This window comes from Asterias rubens, chromosome 4 (genome assembly GCF_902459465.1).
Source record: "Asterias rubens chromosome 4, eAstRub1.3, whole genome shotgun sequence".
In the NCBI taxonomy this organism is placed as follows: domain Eukaryota; kingdom Metazoa; phylum Echinodermata; class Asteroidea; order Forcipulatida; family Asteriidae; genus Asterias; species Asterias rubens.
Genome location: NC_047065.1, coordinates 3,081,255 through 3,096,093, shown reverse-complemented (window position 1 = coordinate 3,096,093; position 14,839 = coordinate 3,081,255). Strand labels below are relative to the sequence as shown.

Genomic DNA, 14,839 nt, shown 5'->3' with positions numbered 1-14,839 from the left:
TTAAAAAGACCGTTGTTATTATGATAGATATGTGCCCATCTTGAAAATGGGTCCAGGCTTTGTGATGAACAAGAAGTGGGGTTTATTTTGTTTCATTGAGGGATTCAGATAGGCTACCCGATATTAAATTGAAATCCCACAAAGCGATGGTAACAGAGGTCTAAACTCTTACTTGACCCACACACACATACCATGCACATACACACACAATTGTTATAAAATTCGACGGCTCAACAAAAAGTTGGTTGCTACGAACCCCACACTATTTACCAAGGAGGAGTCTATTTTCCATGATCATACTGAACTGTTCGTTCACCCATTGAAGCATGGAGCAATAAACTATTGAAGTTAAACCATTCTAGCCTATACAATAATTTGTGCGGGGGTCCATAAAGTTGACTGTATGCCCAGCGTTAATAATACACAGGCAGTATAGTGCGGATGGGATCAAGAGGTTATAACACGGGCAACATAGCGGCCTACCTAGCTAGATAGCTGCTTACCTGCAAGGTATAAAACAACACACTTGCAGCAGTTGTCAGACAGAAACAGTATTTTGAAAGTCTACTACAGGACTCGGCAAAACCATGGAAGGAGAGAAAGGGAAATGGTTCGAGTATATTGTCGTAGGATGTGGAGGCATCGGCAGTGGTGCTGTTTATTGGTTGTCAAAACGAGCTGGGTCAAGTAAGTATAGGCCGTAGTTACACAATCAACGAACAAGTAATGCAATTCATGCAAACCATTTATTTTATTGCAATGATCTGCCAGTGCCAAAATTAAGTTTGAACTTTCCAAGAGATAGGACCCGTGTGCAAATTAATTGTTAGCATTTCCCAAGAGGACCGTGTGCATTACATTTCATAAGCTTCTTGGCGTGTGTAATTTTGCATGGGAATTAATCACATTGTTTATGAAAACAGTCACGGTCTAACTAAAAAATGTTCATTCATGTTTTTTTCTGACTCCAAGGAAATGGAAGAGCCACCAAGATATTTTAAGTAATATTTTGTTTAAGGTGACCGTGTAACTATGCGACACAAATAAAATAGTATTTTTTTTAATACTAGTTTGGGTTTTACACAATAGATATTCATTCATAATGACTCCAAAATACTACTTTTTAAAGTTCTCTAAAGAAGTGGAATAGCCATCAATTATTAAGTAACATTGTATGCAGTTTTAAAAGGTGTCTCTGTTACGCCGACAAAATGAAATAACTTCAATCTTCTCTTTTTTTTTGGTACTTATTATTTAGAGGTTCTAGGTCTGGAGCAGTATAAGTTGGGGCACCACAATGGCGGTTCACAGGACCATTCGAGAATCATGTAAGATAACGAGACAATTGGCGATGTCAATTTTGACAGTGAAACACTATCATAAACCCCTTACCAAAATGGCATAAAAATAACCCCTTATCTCAAATGTCATTAATGTACTATTTTCAAAGGGAAACCATGAAGAAGGAATGACCGAACTCCAGCGTTTTTTCTTTTTAAAATGGTTGCTTGCAAACGACCAGGGCCCAATGTCATAGAGCTGCTAAGCACAAAAATTTGCTTGGCATGAAATGTCTTTCTTAATAAAAACAGGATTACCAACCAAAATGATTTCCTATTGTTGCATATTGCTTGTTACATGTATTCAGCTGTTGTTTGCTTATCATGTGGAAATTTGGTTGGTAATCCTGTTTTTATCAAGGCAAACAGTTTCATGCTAAGCAAATTTTTGTGCTTAGCAGCTCTATGAAATTGGGCCCAGCACGGATCTCCTTTATAGGCCTGCTGCCTGATACTTTTTTGTAAACATCATTATCATAATATGGAACCAGACTGTGTTCACAGAACTATAACTGCATTTTCTATTGAACAACAATGTGATTACTATTTCTACCTTTATGGTCAAACCATCAACAGATTCAATAATGCTCTATACTGCATAACTGCTTTTGGAGAACGTTGTTGGGATGAATGGGTGACGTTTGGAGAGTGTTTGGGAGGGGGGGGGGGGCTTATGTGTTCTTGCGAGCCCACATTTAAATGTGACGTCATGGGTGACATTTGTAAAACACCTACCGAGTACACCATTTTTTGTAACATTTTGTATAGTTTTCATTTAATCGTTGTGTTCCTGGTTTGATTTGCAGCATATTGCATCACAGCATGTGGTAAAACCATTACATGGTATTATGTCAATGGAGTAGGTCTCATATTCCTTGCAGAAAAAGGAACATACTGAATGTTGAAGTGTCTTGACGGACATGAGCGCTATGATGAAGCCACTCTAACGAAATACTTAAAAAATCAACCTCGAAAATAAAACCCATGTAGGCCCCTAATAAATGCAGTCTTATAATTCCCTGACTTTCAATACAACTATTGTGTCTTTGGTTTTCTACCTTTTATTGTAGTCGTCTGTCGTACAGTGACCATCAGTATACAAGGCTAGCTACCGGGGCGTACTCTTGCTGGCGTGAGGTAGAGCAGGACTCAGGCTTGCAACTCGTCCATACTACGGGAGGCATTAACTTCAGTCGAAAGGGAGGCATTGGGGAAACTATCGTCAACCGATATGCAGAGTCCATGGAGAAATGCGGGATCCAGTAAATTAATCGTCTGTTTATATTGTTTCATTGGGAAAATTGAATTTGCGCTTGCAACCTGCTTACCAACTAAAAGGACCTATGATATAAATGCAAAACAAAATTTTAATGGTCTGGCTTACGTTTCGACCCTAGCATATTCTGATAAAAATGGATATGGGTCGACACGTCAGGCCATTAACTATTATTTTTTGCATTTGCATATTTGATTTGTCCTGCAAGTTATTCGCATTTCAGGTGGGTTTTTTTTCATTGTGTACCATGTCCTGCATTGTTTAACATCTAGCTACTAATATAATAAAGATATATTTATTTGTTGTGTGGAAGATATTAAGCTATTGCAAACTGTTTACCAGCCGAAAATTTCCATTATTAGTGCACCAACAAATGTTTATGGCCTGACGTTTCGACCACCGCAGTCTTTTTCGAATAACAACACGGTTGAAACAAATTTCTTTGCTAAAAAAGCAACACATGAATCGGGCACCAGTCATAAGAATGTAAAATTCAAGGAATGCTAGCCTGTAACCTGTTTATGCTAAGCAACATTTGTCTAGCAAGTTTGAAATTGGACCATGGTGTGTTTCCATAGGTACGAGCGGCTCGATGGCTTGCGTCTAAATTATCGTTATCCACAGTTCACTGCCAGTGATAACTACGTTGCAGTATACCAAGAAGGTAGTGGGTTGGTGGATGCTGCATTGGCTAACGCTGTGCATATACAACTAGCCAGAAAGTATGGTGCTACGGTCCTTGAAGAGACAAAAGTTGAAGGAATGAAGAAGACAGAAGATGGAACCATCCAGGTAAGGGCTGATGTATTTTAGGGAGATACCGACCCGTTTTCACGTAGCTCTCAAATTTGACTTCAGGAACTTGTGTCTCGTCATGGTCGCCAAAAAACACGCCCGGAACCGCATCTTCTTTTTTATTCCAACTCAATTCTTATAATCTTATAAATTTTTAAGGTTTTGACGAACCGTGGCACGTTCCGGTGCAGACGCCTCATCGTAGCGGCCGGGGCGTGGGCGAATGAGGTCCTGGACTCGGCGGGAGTTTCCTTGCCACTCACGGTCACACAGGAACAGGTCGTGTATCTCGGCACACCAAATATGAAGGAGTTCACAAAAAGCAAGTAAGTATATTATGACCACCTCTTTTTCCACTTTCCCTGTCATGTTAACGCCTAAACAACTGCGGGAGGGCGGCGCTGTTTACGAAACCAAGTCGTGCATCTGTCGAACTTTCAATAGTAACACGGCAGGGTCTGTCAAGCTAAGGGCCTCTTAAGCGCGCCGAATTCAAAACTGGTTTCAAACATCATGCTCTTGCCGTGTCGAAACAAAATCGGACTTTTTAAATTTGGCACGGCAAGGGTGCGACGTTTGAAACGGGCCTTAGACACATCAATGCAATTCTGTTCGAAACCATTCAAAGGGTTTGGGTACTTTTTGGAGGACACTAAAAGTACAAAACAAAAGCACGTATTTACTCTGGAGACGAAAATTACTTAAGCCTGCATGTACAACATATTTACGCGACTCTCCTGAAAACATCGCTCTGTGATTTTCACTTTTTTTCTCTCTCGAAAACTGACGACTAATGAAGCTGAAACTTCTACAGGTAAATACTACTACATGCATCTTCATTCACTGTGAAAAGGGATTCATGTCATTGCCCAAAAAGCTTGACTCTAGCCTACAAAAGGTATTAACAATCTTTGGACACTAAAACATCTCTTCCAGGAAAGGATACAACAATTTAAAAACTGTCATCAACAGACGTTTATTTGCAAATTGATCTCTACCCCATGTCAGGTTTCCGATCTGGATCTACCATTCAGACACTGGGCTGGATCTTTACGGCATGCCAATTCACGGCAACTCGGGCGTCAAGATAGGGGTTGATGCTGGAGGACAGACGGTCACGGCTGAGACTCGGACATTCATCCCTGATCAGAAAAGACTCAAGGAATGTCTGGACTTCTCGAAGGAGCACATCCCGAGGGTAGGTTTTTGGGAGTTGCTCAGAGATTGTTTTCTTTTAGGCGTTATTGTGAGTCATCCATCTCACACAACAAAGATTTGGCGCGTGTCTATAATTTCAAGGAACCGAGGATCTCTTTTATCTGTAGAATTTGAAACTTTTGGAGCGCGTATAAATCAGAGAGGTTTGCGTGAACACCGTGATGATATCTCTTTTGAGTAGTGTTGATTCTGAAAAGAACCAGTGGTTTCGATCAGAATGCTCGTCGTATCTGATTGGACAGACGATGAGTGAGTTAGAATTGACACCATCACTCAAGCGACCCCTTGAAGTAAATGTTATTGCCCAGCTTACAATTCACACATGTCACACATTTATGAGTTTTTACTACTGAAAAACGTTACGAGAAATGCACGAATGATTTCTTCGTTTCTAAGTACTTTTTTGCTCGATAACTGTTTTTTTTTTAAACTAAAAGGTTTCGTGCAGTTTTATACACACGAATGTCGTCTGAAATTTAATCAATTTTCTTCCTGGGTTCCGACTTCTGAGAGACGGTATACGAGAAATGCTTCAAGTATTTTTTTTTTTCTCGTCAGTTTTTCTGAAACTGAAAGGTTTCGTGGTAATTTATACACGAATGTCCTCTGAAATTTATCCATTTTCTTTTTGTACAGTCTCTGGGTCCGATTCTACATGCTAAAACCTGCCTGTACACAATGCCCCCCGACCGCCATTTTGTAATCGACACGTGCCATCGTACCAATTACCCGGAAGTCGTTATGTGCTGTGGTGCCGGTCACGCCTTCAAGTAAGGTTTTACATGTTTTTTACAATTTTAACATACATGTTATATTATACTCCCACAATAATGTATCAATAATTTGTTATTTCTTGAACAAATTATGTTACGCATCGGGCATAAAGAACATTACAAGAACCTTACAAGCTTTGCTTATTTGTGCGTCCCTCCACAGGTTCATGAATTTCCATGCTTATTCAATCTTTATTTAGTTAATCTTATCAAACACCTATTTATCTCTCAATTCAAATTTGCATTGTCTTTGATTTGATGATGATTGTGATTTTTATACTGTGGAATTAAACTGATTGATGGATTTCATTGATTAACTTTGATTTTAACATTATTTTATTAAAAAGTTGCGGTACCCGCTGCTAAAATAATATACGGTTCGAACTGCCTCTAGCTACCGGGCAATCTCAGTGGCCTAGTTGGTAAGACAAAGCTCTAGAATTGCAAAGTTCGAATCCCACCCGAGTAATATGCCTGTGATTTGTTTCCACAGAACTCAGGAAAGTACACATCAACTTACACACATCGATGAAACCAAGATTGATACACTTCTTCATATTATTCGTTTCAGATTTGCAAGTGTTCTTGGGCGGATTTTGAGTGAGTTAGCCATAGACGACCGCACGGAATACGACATATCGGGTTTCAGTCTTGATCGGGAGGCACTGACCGATCCTAATTTTAAACCCTTATTCCAGCTTGGCATCACTAAACTCCAAGAAGCTAAACTATGATCATGTATTGATGAAATCACTTTGGAGTAAATCAGAGCAGATTGGGGTTAAAGGTATTGGACACTTTTGGTAATATTGTCAAAGACAATGTGCACTTGGTGCAATCAAACAGATGCATAAAATACAACGCTGATAGATTATTTTTTTCTGTTGAAATGTACTGTAAAAACATGTTAAATATATACAGATTATAATGCCATACAATTTATTTCAAAGTATTACTGAAATATGACACTTTAAAATAAATAGCATAAGTGATGACTAGGCTCGAAGCCAACACAGAAGGAGTGTTGACTGTGTCTGTGTAGATCGATGCGCCACATTATTGCAGGCTGGCATAATTGATAAAGTAAAACCGCAGTGGATAATATTAAAGGGTCAGACAGTAGGAGGGTTGACTGTGTACTGTGTAGATCTATTCACACCACATGATATCATATTGCAGGCTGGCATAACTTGCAATATAAAAACCACAGTTGATGATATTAAGAATGGTCAGACAGTAGGAGGGTTGACTGTGTACTGTATAAATCTATTCACCACATTATATTATACTGTAGAATGGCATGTAAAAATAAATGTATAATTCAAAACCACAGTGCAGTGAATAATATTGAATGGTCAGACAGTAGGAGGGTTGACTGTGTACAGTGTAAATCTATTCACCACATTATATTATACTGTAGAATGGCATATAAAAATAAATTTATAATTCAAAACCACAGTGCAGTGAATAATATTAAATGGTCAGACAGTAGGAGGGTTGACTGTGTACCTGTGTAGATCTATTCCCCACATGATATCATATTGCAGACTGGCATAGTTTATCACACAAAATCACAACTCACATTGAACAATGATTGACTTAAAGGCACTGGACACTATTGGCAATTGTCCAAGACCAGTCTTCTCACTTGGTGTATCTCAACATGTACATAGAATAACAACCCTGTTAAAATTTGAGCTCAATTGGTCATCGAAGTTGCTAGATTTCTAATTAAGGAAGAAACACCCTTGTCACGCGGAAGTCGTGTTCTTTCAGATGCTTGATTTCGAGACCTCAAGTTCTAAATCTGAGGTATCGAAATCAAATTTGTGGAAAATTACTTCTTTCTCGAAAACTACATCACTTCAGAGGGAGCCGTTTCTCAAGATGTTTTTTACTATCAACCTCTCGCCATTACAAGTTACCAAGCGAGGTTTTATGCTAATAATTTGTTTGAGTAATTACCAATAGTGTCCACTGTCTTTAAAGCATGTGAATTCCCAAGACAAATCAGAATCAGATAATAGTCTTTTGTTATTAAATTATTTATTTCATCCAATGTCTCCATACCTTCCACCTTAAAAACCAATATTGTAAAAAGCTTTAATATATTTCATAATTTTATACATAATTATATATAGATACCGTTTCATGGTACATCATTAAAGATATTGAGATATATCAGATGAATTTGTATACACAGTTAAAAAACACTTGAAGTAATAATCAAAGTTTGCATTGGCATAGAAACCAGTTGGGAATAAATTCTCAGTCACCCACCACACCAAATGAGATCAAAGGTTTTCGCAATCAAAACCTATGCGTTTAACTTGGAAACTAACGCACACTGTTTGAAAAATGCATAATTGTAAGCCTTCTTGCAAATAACCACACACCAAATAAAAATGTATACTTTATGCCACTGCCAAAAATATATAAAATTTGGTACTTTCCAAGTAGTTTTTTTCTCTAAAATTATTACTATAATTCAGACATTACATGTCACTCATTTACAATTGGTTTCACAATAAGTATAAGGAATTTTTTATGGCTTTAACTTAACCATATGCAAGGTTTACAACTATGCATTTGTTTGCGGGCAAGATTCAATGAGAAGAATAATCAAAAGAAATACTAATTTTAAAAGCAACGGACAATAACAATGGTTGTTCCGCCTGTTTCTTGAACACCTAAAACAAATAAACCCTTAGAATAAGAATACATGGTGGCCCTTTTAATAATAAAGTGAGATGCATAGATTCAAAATTGTTGTTGAATAATAATAATCTTTGGGATAAAACCATAGAAGTAGAACCCGGAGAGCGCTGAGCTCGGCCGCCCTTTGTGTCATCTGTGGACGCGGCAAATCGATACCATGCGATATGCCTGTATGGCAAAATGATCATTGCGTGATACGCATGTATCGCAAAATTGCAAGATAGCAGCGCACATAGACCGATCTACGTGTTTTCAGTGGTCAATGTGACGTCTACTGTATGGCAAAATAATTTGTCATACACGCGTAAAAAAATGGCGTATGCGCATGCATAAAAACTATCTCACAACGAAACTGCACGCACAATGAGACACTCACCGTTCTCAGAGTTCTATTTCTATGGATAAACCATAACAGTTTACAAAGTATTCTACACATATGGGATTTGAGGCATTGCTTGGTGAGATATCAATTGGTTTGCGGTAACTACTTGCTAGGTAGAACAAAATCTAACTGGCAATTACATTAGCCTTTTTGAGATATGGCGGACAACAATAGGAGTCCACTGTTTGATTTGGGTTTTTACAGACAAGCTAATTTTACCCAAACCTTGTCACACCCATAGTACTTTGTCCACCATACCTCACAATGGCTTATGGTGTTACCGCGAACCAAATAGACTTATAACCTACAACAAAAAATCAGAATCTCTTTTTAGGAGCAGGTTTTTGATTCCTTCAAAGTGAGCAATCTTGTAGGAGATCCCATAGTCGTCAAAATAATCGGCCACGCCCTTCGCAACTTTGTCACTCACCTCCTCAACTTCTCTGCCTGAAGACTCGGCTTTATTCTGAAGGGATAGAAAGGTTTGGGGTGAAAAAAAAGAACATGCCGGCGCTCTACCAACTGAGCTATCAATTACAAAAAGCAAAAAATTTAGGCCACTGGACATGTTTGGGAAATGTTAAAGACCAGTATTCTTACTTCGTGTATCCCAACATGTATGCATAAAATAAAAACAGAATCGAAATTGCATGAGAGTAACGAAGAAGAAAAAAAAACCTTGTTGCACAACTCTGTGTGCTTTCAGATGCATGATAATAAAAGGCTCGCTTCAGACCTGAAGTCTTTAACTATTTCAGTGAGAAATTTTCTCTTTTTCAAAAACTAAGTTACTTCAAAGGGAGCCGTTTCTCGTGTTGTTTTATACTATCAACAGCTCTCCATTGCTCATTACCAAGTAAGTTTTTATGCAAACAATTATTTTGAGTTATTACCAATATAGTGTCCAGTGCTGAAGTATTCTATTATCAGAGTGAGAAATTTCCTCTTTCTCAAAAACAACTTCACTTTCTCACAATGTATTTAAACAGCTCTCCTTTGCTCATTACCAAATTTCAGTGCATTTGATGGGTGACCTTAGTCTGGATGACAGTTATCTGGTAATCCTTGTTTACCCTCAGTTTATCAGATTAAATATCACACCACCACTTTATATAGACCCTAAGCAGGCTCATGACAATGATGCCCTACCACTTCAACAACACAGAGTTACCAAGCAATATCAACTAGTTCAAACCAGAACACTCTTATCAAAGTCAACATTAAAAAAAACAACAACAGACATGTATGTCCCATAACAAAAACAACTTGGATTGTTGGCTTGTACCATTCAGTGTTCTTTGTTTTGTGGGGTCGGCATAAAACCTGTACAACTTGTCAATAATGATTGCCTCATTGAACAGCTCTTGGTGATTCATTGGTTCAATGTATCTATTTCATTCATAGAGTTATATATAAGAACTAGAGGGCACACTGGCCTATATACGCGCCCGGCATGCGCACAGGCGGCCATTTTCTAAGTTGACAAAACTGGCATCCCACGTGCGCCCTCTAGTTCTTCTATACAACTCTATGATTTCATTTCACTTAATAATTTTGGTTGTCAAGCCAAGAACTCTCAGAAAAGCGAACTTGATCACTTTTTTTTTTACCAGCCAAGAGCCCAATGGAGAGAAAACAAGGAAGGAAGTTTCAGTTTTAGATGATGGAGCGGAAACCCCAAAGAACTATTCTAGGGAAACCCACACAGTCAGGCAGGGACTGAAAACCCAATCCACATAATGCCCCCCCCCCGGTGGGATTCGAACCAGGGTCCACGAGGTGGAAGGCAAATGGTTTAACGCATACATCTATGTATGGTTTATTATAAATGCATCATTCCAGTTGTGATTTGTTGTGGAGCATAACTTCCTGTTTGATACTTTTGAAAGCTTTCACTGTACCTTTGTGACACCACATTATCGTCTGCTCAGAACTATAAGATCACTAACAGCATTTTTATTTTTTTATAATAATCAAAAGACCGTTAAATGAAAAGGCATAATGAGTTTGAAAAAATATTCCCAAATCAACAAATGAATGTTTGACTGAGAAAATCAATGTTTCTTTTTGACCAACATTTACTCTGAAGACCACTTTTGATCAATAAACCCCAATATTACCAGGAGCTCCAAAAATATGCAAAAGGAAGTTATCAAACCCCAACATACACTAATGACCATATAGTTCCGAGCATACAGCACTAAATGGTTGACTCACTTACCTGAAACATAGCAGCTCTTTCAAAGTAATAGACGTTATCGAAGACTTCTGCGACGGATTGACCAACCCCAACGATCCCATGGTTACACATGATCATGATCTGTTTGCCTTGAAGATTTCTCGCGAGTCGTTCACTCTCATCCCCCGTATCCCCCGTGCCTCCGTATTCACGGTCGTATGCGATCTTACCGAAGTAGCGCATACTGTTCTGGTGGACCATCTTCAGCCTCGGGTCTTTTAAACACGCTGAAGTGACAAAGCGCAACCCCATGATAATTATTACATAACAGTTGCAATAATACCCATGGACTTTTTACACTGTATTTTGCTTTATTAAAAAATATTATAGACGATGTGACCTATGTTCACATTCAAACCGCCCTCTGTTGACAAAACACTGTATACGTCATGTTTCGCCGGGCAAAAAGACGCGTAGCAATGGTAAGACTGCATACACTTTCAAGCTGGCTGCCAAAACACAAAGGTTTTGCCCGGCGGTATGCGCGAATCATGTTATGGTTTTCGAGTGACGTCAGAGATCACATCGTCTGTAACATACCCGATAAGGGTGCCACTTCCATTCCCCCACCCCTCTGAAACACAATTATTTCCAAGTCCTGGTAAGTATGGATGGTTGAGGTGCATGGCACATTTCTTACAGCGTAAGAGGACCATTCAGAATTCTCTTTAAGTGGTCCGACCGAGTAGTTCAGTTACCTTTGAAAGATTGACCAGTGAAAAGGCTGATTTGGGGCCCAATTTCATAAAGCGGGTAAGCAGAAATTACTGCATGCATGATAAATTTCTTTGCTAAGTGAAAAGTGAGTCGGGCACCAGCCTCAACAATTTAAACTTAATGTCCTTTGGGCTGGCACTTACCACAACAATGCAACCAGAATGCATGTTTGGCTGGCAACCTGTTTCTGCTAAGCAATTCTATTATGTGCTTAACGAGTTGTTGTGCTTACAGGCTTCGCGAAATTGGGTTTATATGGGAGATGTCAAACACAATTCTTACCAAGTCCTGTAGCGTACGGAGGGTGTAGGTGCATGACACAGCTGATAGCATCCCCCGAGGCGCGATACATTGATGAATGGATAGCCACTGCACTAGCCTCCCCAAGACCATCACCTTCTACCAGTTTCATAGAATGTATATCCACACCGATAAGAGACTTTGCTGTTACCTGATGAGTGTAAGACATCAAACCAAATACAGTCAGGATATAATAGTGTGCATATTGTTTAGACAGTTTTAATTCTTAACTCTCAAAAAGCTGCTGTGACCAAAGATGTTGAATTTCTCAGCAATCTCATTTTTTTAAAATAATGTCTTACTTGTACCTGCTGATACTGTGTGTTTACGTAAATTGTATAATGTGCATTTCAAAAGCATGGTTTCCTATTTCTGTACATAAGAACAGGTTCAAAACGGTAATTTTGGATGTCCCCTAACCACCACATTCGGAAATTCGGTAGACTTCTCTGAAAAGAACTGTCCTGCTTATTAACTACGACCTCCTGGTCGGAAGGTAGAATTTTTTTTGTTTTAGTGGATTAGGGAACTTCTCCTTATAAACTTCTCTATTGCTGTGTGCATTCTTACCAATTATTGGTCTCAACAGCTTGCTCTAGTCATCATTATCTGTTAGCTCAGCAAACTAAAGTATGAAACAACTAGTTTACTGACCTGACTCCAATGGAGTCCATACGGTATGAGCAACATGACCTTCCCTTGACCATTACGAGCTGGTGCCATCGTGGTCAGATGATTACAAACCCCTTCGCCCATTCCATAATAATCAAACCCCCGATACGAGGTGGCTAAATCTTCCCTGGTTCGTTGGTTGGCTTGCTCTGCTTCATTTCCAACAATGGAAAATGTCCGCCTGTGGAGAATTCAAATCAGAATAACTGTTATTAATGAAGAGTTTTCCATAATGTTTTCCTTTCATTTTTCCTTTGGCAACTTCGACTACAGTGAGCCCAAACTTTCACAGGGTTGTTATTTGATGCATAGGTTGGGATACGCCAAGTGGATAATATGAGTTTTTGACAATTACCAAACGTGTCCAGCTGTGTCTTAAACTTAGGGGGTCCGAAAACATTAGGCTTCTGGTATGGGGGTACTCCTAGAACTATGAGGTTCGTTCCGCTATTGTCTCTACTTGATCCTAATATTATGAGGTTCGTTCCGCTATCATCTCCATCTCCACAATAGCGGACTGAACCTCATTTTCAATGGTTCTAGGAGTAGCATGGAAGTGGCCTGGCCGAGTGGTTAAGAGCACCGAACTCAACCTCTTGTGTCTCTGATCAGCAGAGTGTGGGTTCGAATCCCTAGCCGTGACACTTGTGTCCTTTATAAGCAAGACACTGAACCACTGCTTCGTCCTTCGGATGGGTCATAAAAAAGCCGTTGGTTGGTCCCATGTGTTGATGTAAAAGAACCCAAGTGCACTTAAATCGAAAAGAGAAGGGGTTCGCCCCGGTGTTCCTGGCTGTGGCTGCTGTATGCGATGTAGCACTTTGTAAACACTTATAAGGTGCTAAATAATTGGGTCTCAGAATTTATCACTGCAATAACCTATCTTTTGAAAGTTTGTATGTACCCAGTGCCTTGAGTACCTCGTTTGGCACGGTTGGCTTGTGCGTAAAGCGCTCGCCTCTCACCAAGGTGACCCCGGTTCGATTCCCGGTCGGGGCCATATGTGAGTTGAGTTGTGCGTTGGTTCTCTGCTGTGCCACGAGGGTTTTCCAGACTATCCGGCTTTCCTCCCTCAGGAAAAAATCAAACACTTTCGATCTTGGCTGTGCTCCGTGGTCATAATGGGTTGATGTGGCTGGCAGCTGAATGCGCCCTTGCATGCCTGCTTCTCGAACACGTTGTAGCCGCGTCCTTCGCAATTCAGCTCTTAGCTGCGAGTAAGGACGATTAGCCTCCCAAATTATTATGGTAGATACGTGCGCTATATAAGACTTTGGGAGTAACTACAGGATACAGGGCCACACTCGGCGACAGACCTAAGTACCCTACAACCCTAACCGCTAACCCATAACCCTAATGGCCTAACCCTAACCATGGAGTGGCCCTGTATTCTACCAGACTTTGATATTTTTATTATTATTTCAATATTACTATGTATTAGTATGGCACTATGGCCCCACAAGCATCAAATGGGTGCCCATCAAAGGACTACAAAGTAAGTAAAATAGGCCTAAGTGTAAGATTGAACATAATAATAGAAATTGACAATGATTATGTTGACCATGTAGTAGGAATAATTTATTCCTCCATGGGGGACCATGGTGGTATGACGTTGTGGAATGAAATAATAAATAACACGGGTTCTACTCGCATAGTCTATTTACTTTAATTAATACAAACATTAGTATTAGTAGTTACCTCGTCGAATTAGAAAAAGCAGCTCGAAGCAGTAGATTCCGGCTGAGATTTAAAAGCCCCATCTCAATCAAAAGGCAACAAGTGCACCGTCAGTAGTCTGTGCAGTATGTGTACAAATTAAAGAAATTACGAATCACGTGTAGCGTGCACAAATTCTACTGTTAAGGCCCCCAGACCAGTGAACACTGGGCTCCATTTACAGTCACAGAGATAAAGACTGGACTCTGGTGATGTAGTCACGGACGACAACGCCAGCCGCGAGTTCAATGACTAAATCACCCGAGCGTGTGTGTGCAGACCAAAGATAATAGAGCGCCGCAAGGCGCAAAATGCGGAACTGAAGCTTATTGTTGGGACGTGAAATACGCATGGGCGCCATTTCAGCAAGTGAATGTTTTGTTTCCCATTGATAGGAATGGTCATTGTCTCTGCACTGATCTGCACAGCTGATCTACCGTTGTATCAAAAGAGTTACTTGCCGAATTGGCGTCCAGGTGGGATTTCACATTTCAGCCTAGTCTAGGTTCCTAAAATTGCTCCATGATTACACATGTAATTGGTAAATGGTAGGGCGAGGCGGAGCAACTCACTAAATAAATTTCGACATCATACATTGCAAAATGCTAAATATTCAAGAATACACGGAAATAGTTAGAAGTCTCACAGTTTTTGTACACAGCAAGGGGACATTTTTGTATTGACCGCATGCTC

The 14,839-nt window shown here is 39.7% G+C and overlaps 2 protein-coding genes across 2 annotated transcripts; one reads left to right on the top strand and one right to left on the bottom strand.

Annotated features, from left to right (window-relative positions):
* The first annotated feature begins 456 nt into the window (after window positions 1-456).
* On the top strand, window positions 457-7,065 carry LOC117289335 (monomeric sarcosine oxidase-like). Its single transcript, XM_033770415.1, has 8 exons — window positions 457-687; window positions 1,259-1,328; window positions 2,411-2,602; window positions 3,195-3,408; window positions 3,571-3,737; window positions 4,420-4,609; window positions 5,266-5,399; window positions 5,974-7,065. Exons 1-8 carry the CDS (start codon window positions 588-590, stop codon window positions 6,134-6,136), a joined length of 1,230 nt encoding a protein of 409 aa, XP_033626306.1. The 5' UTR covers window positions 457-587; the 3' UTR covers window positions 6,137-7,065.
* A 176-nt stretch (window positions 7,066-7,241) lies between these two features.
* Window positions 7,242-14,568, bottom strand: LOC117289669 (adducin-related protein C1289.14-like). The gene is made up of 5 exons (XM_033770894.1): window positions 14,129-14,568; window positions 12,413-12,611; window positions 11,741-11,909; window positions 10,724-10,968; window positions 7,242-8,968 (listed from the first exon to the last, which is right to left on the bottom strand). Exons 1-5 carry the CDS (start codon window positions 14,188-14,190, stop codon window positions 8,807-8,809), a joined length of 837 nt encoding a protein of 278 aa, XP_033626785.1. The 5' UTR covers window positions 14,191-14,568; the 3' UTR covers window positions 7,242-8,806.
* Window positions 14,569-14,839: the final 271 nt, after the last annotated feature.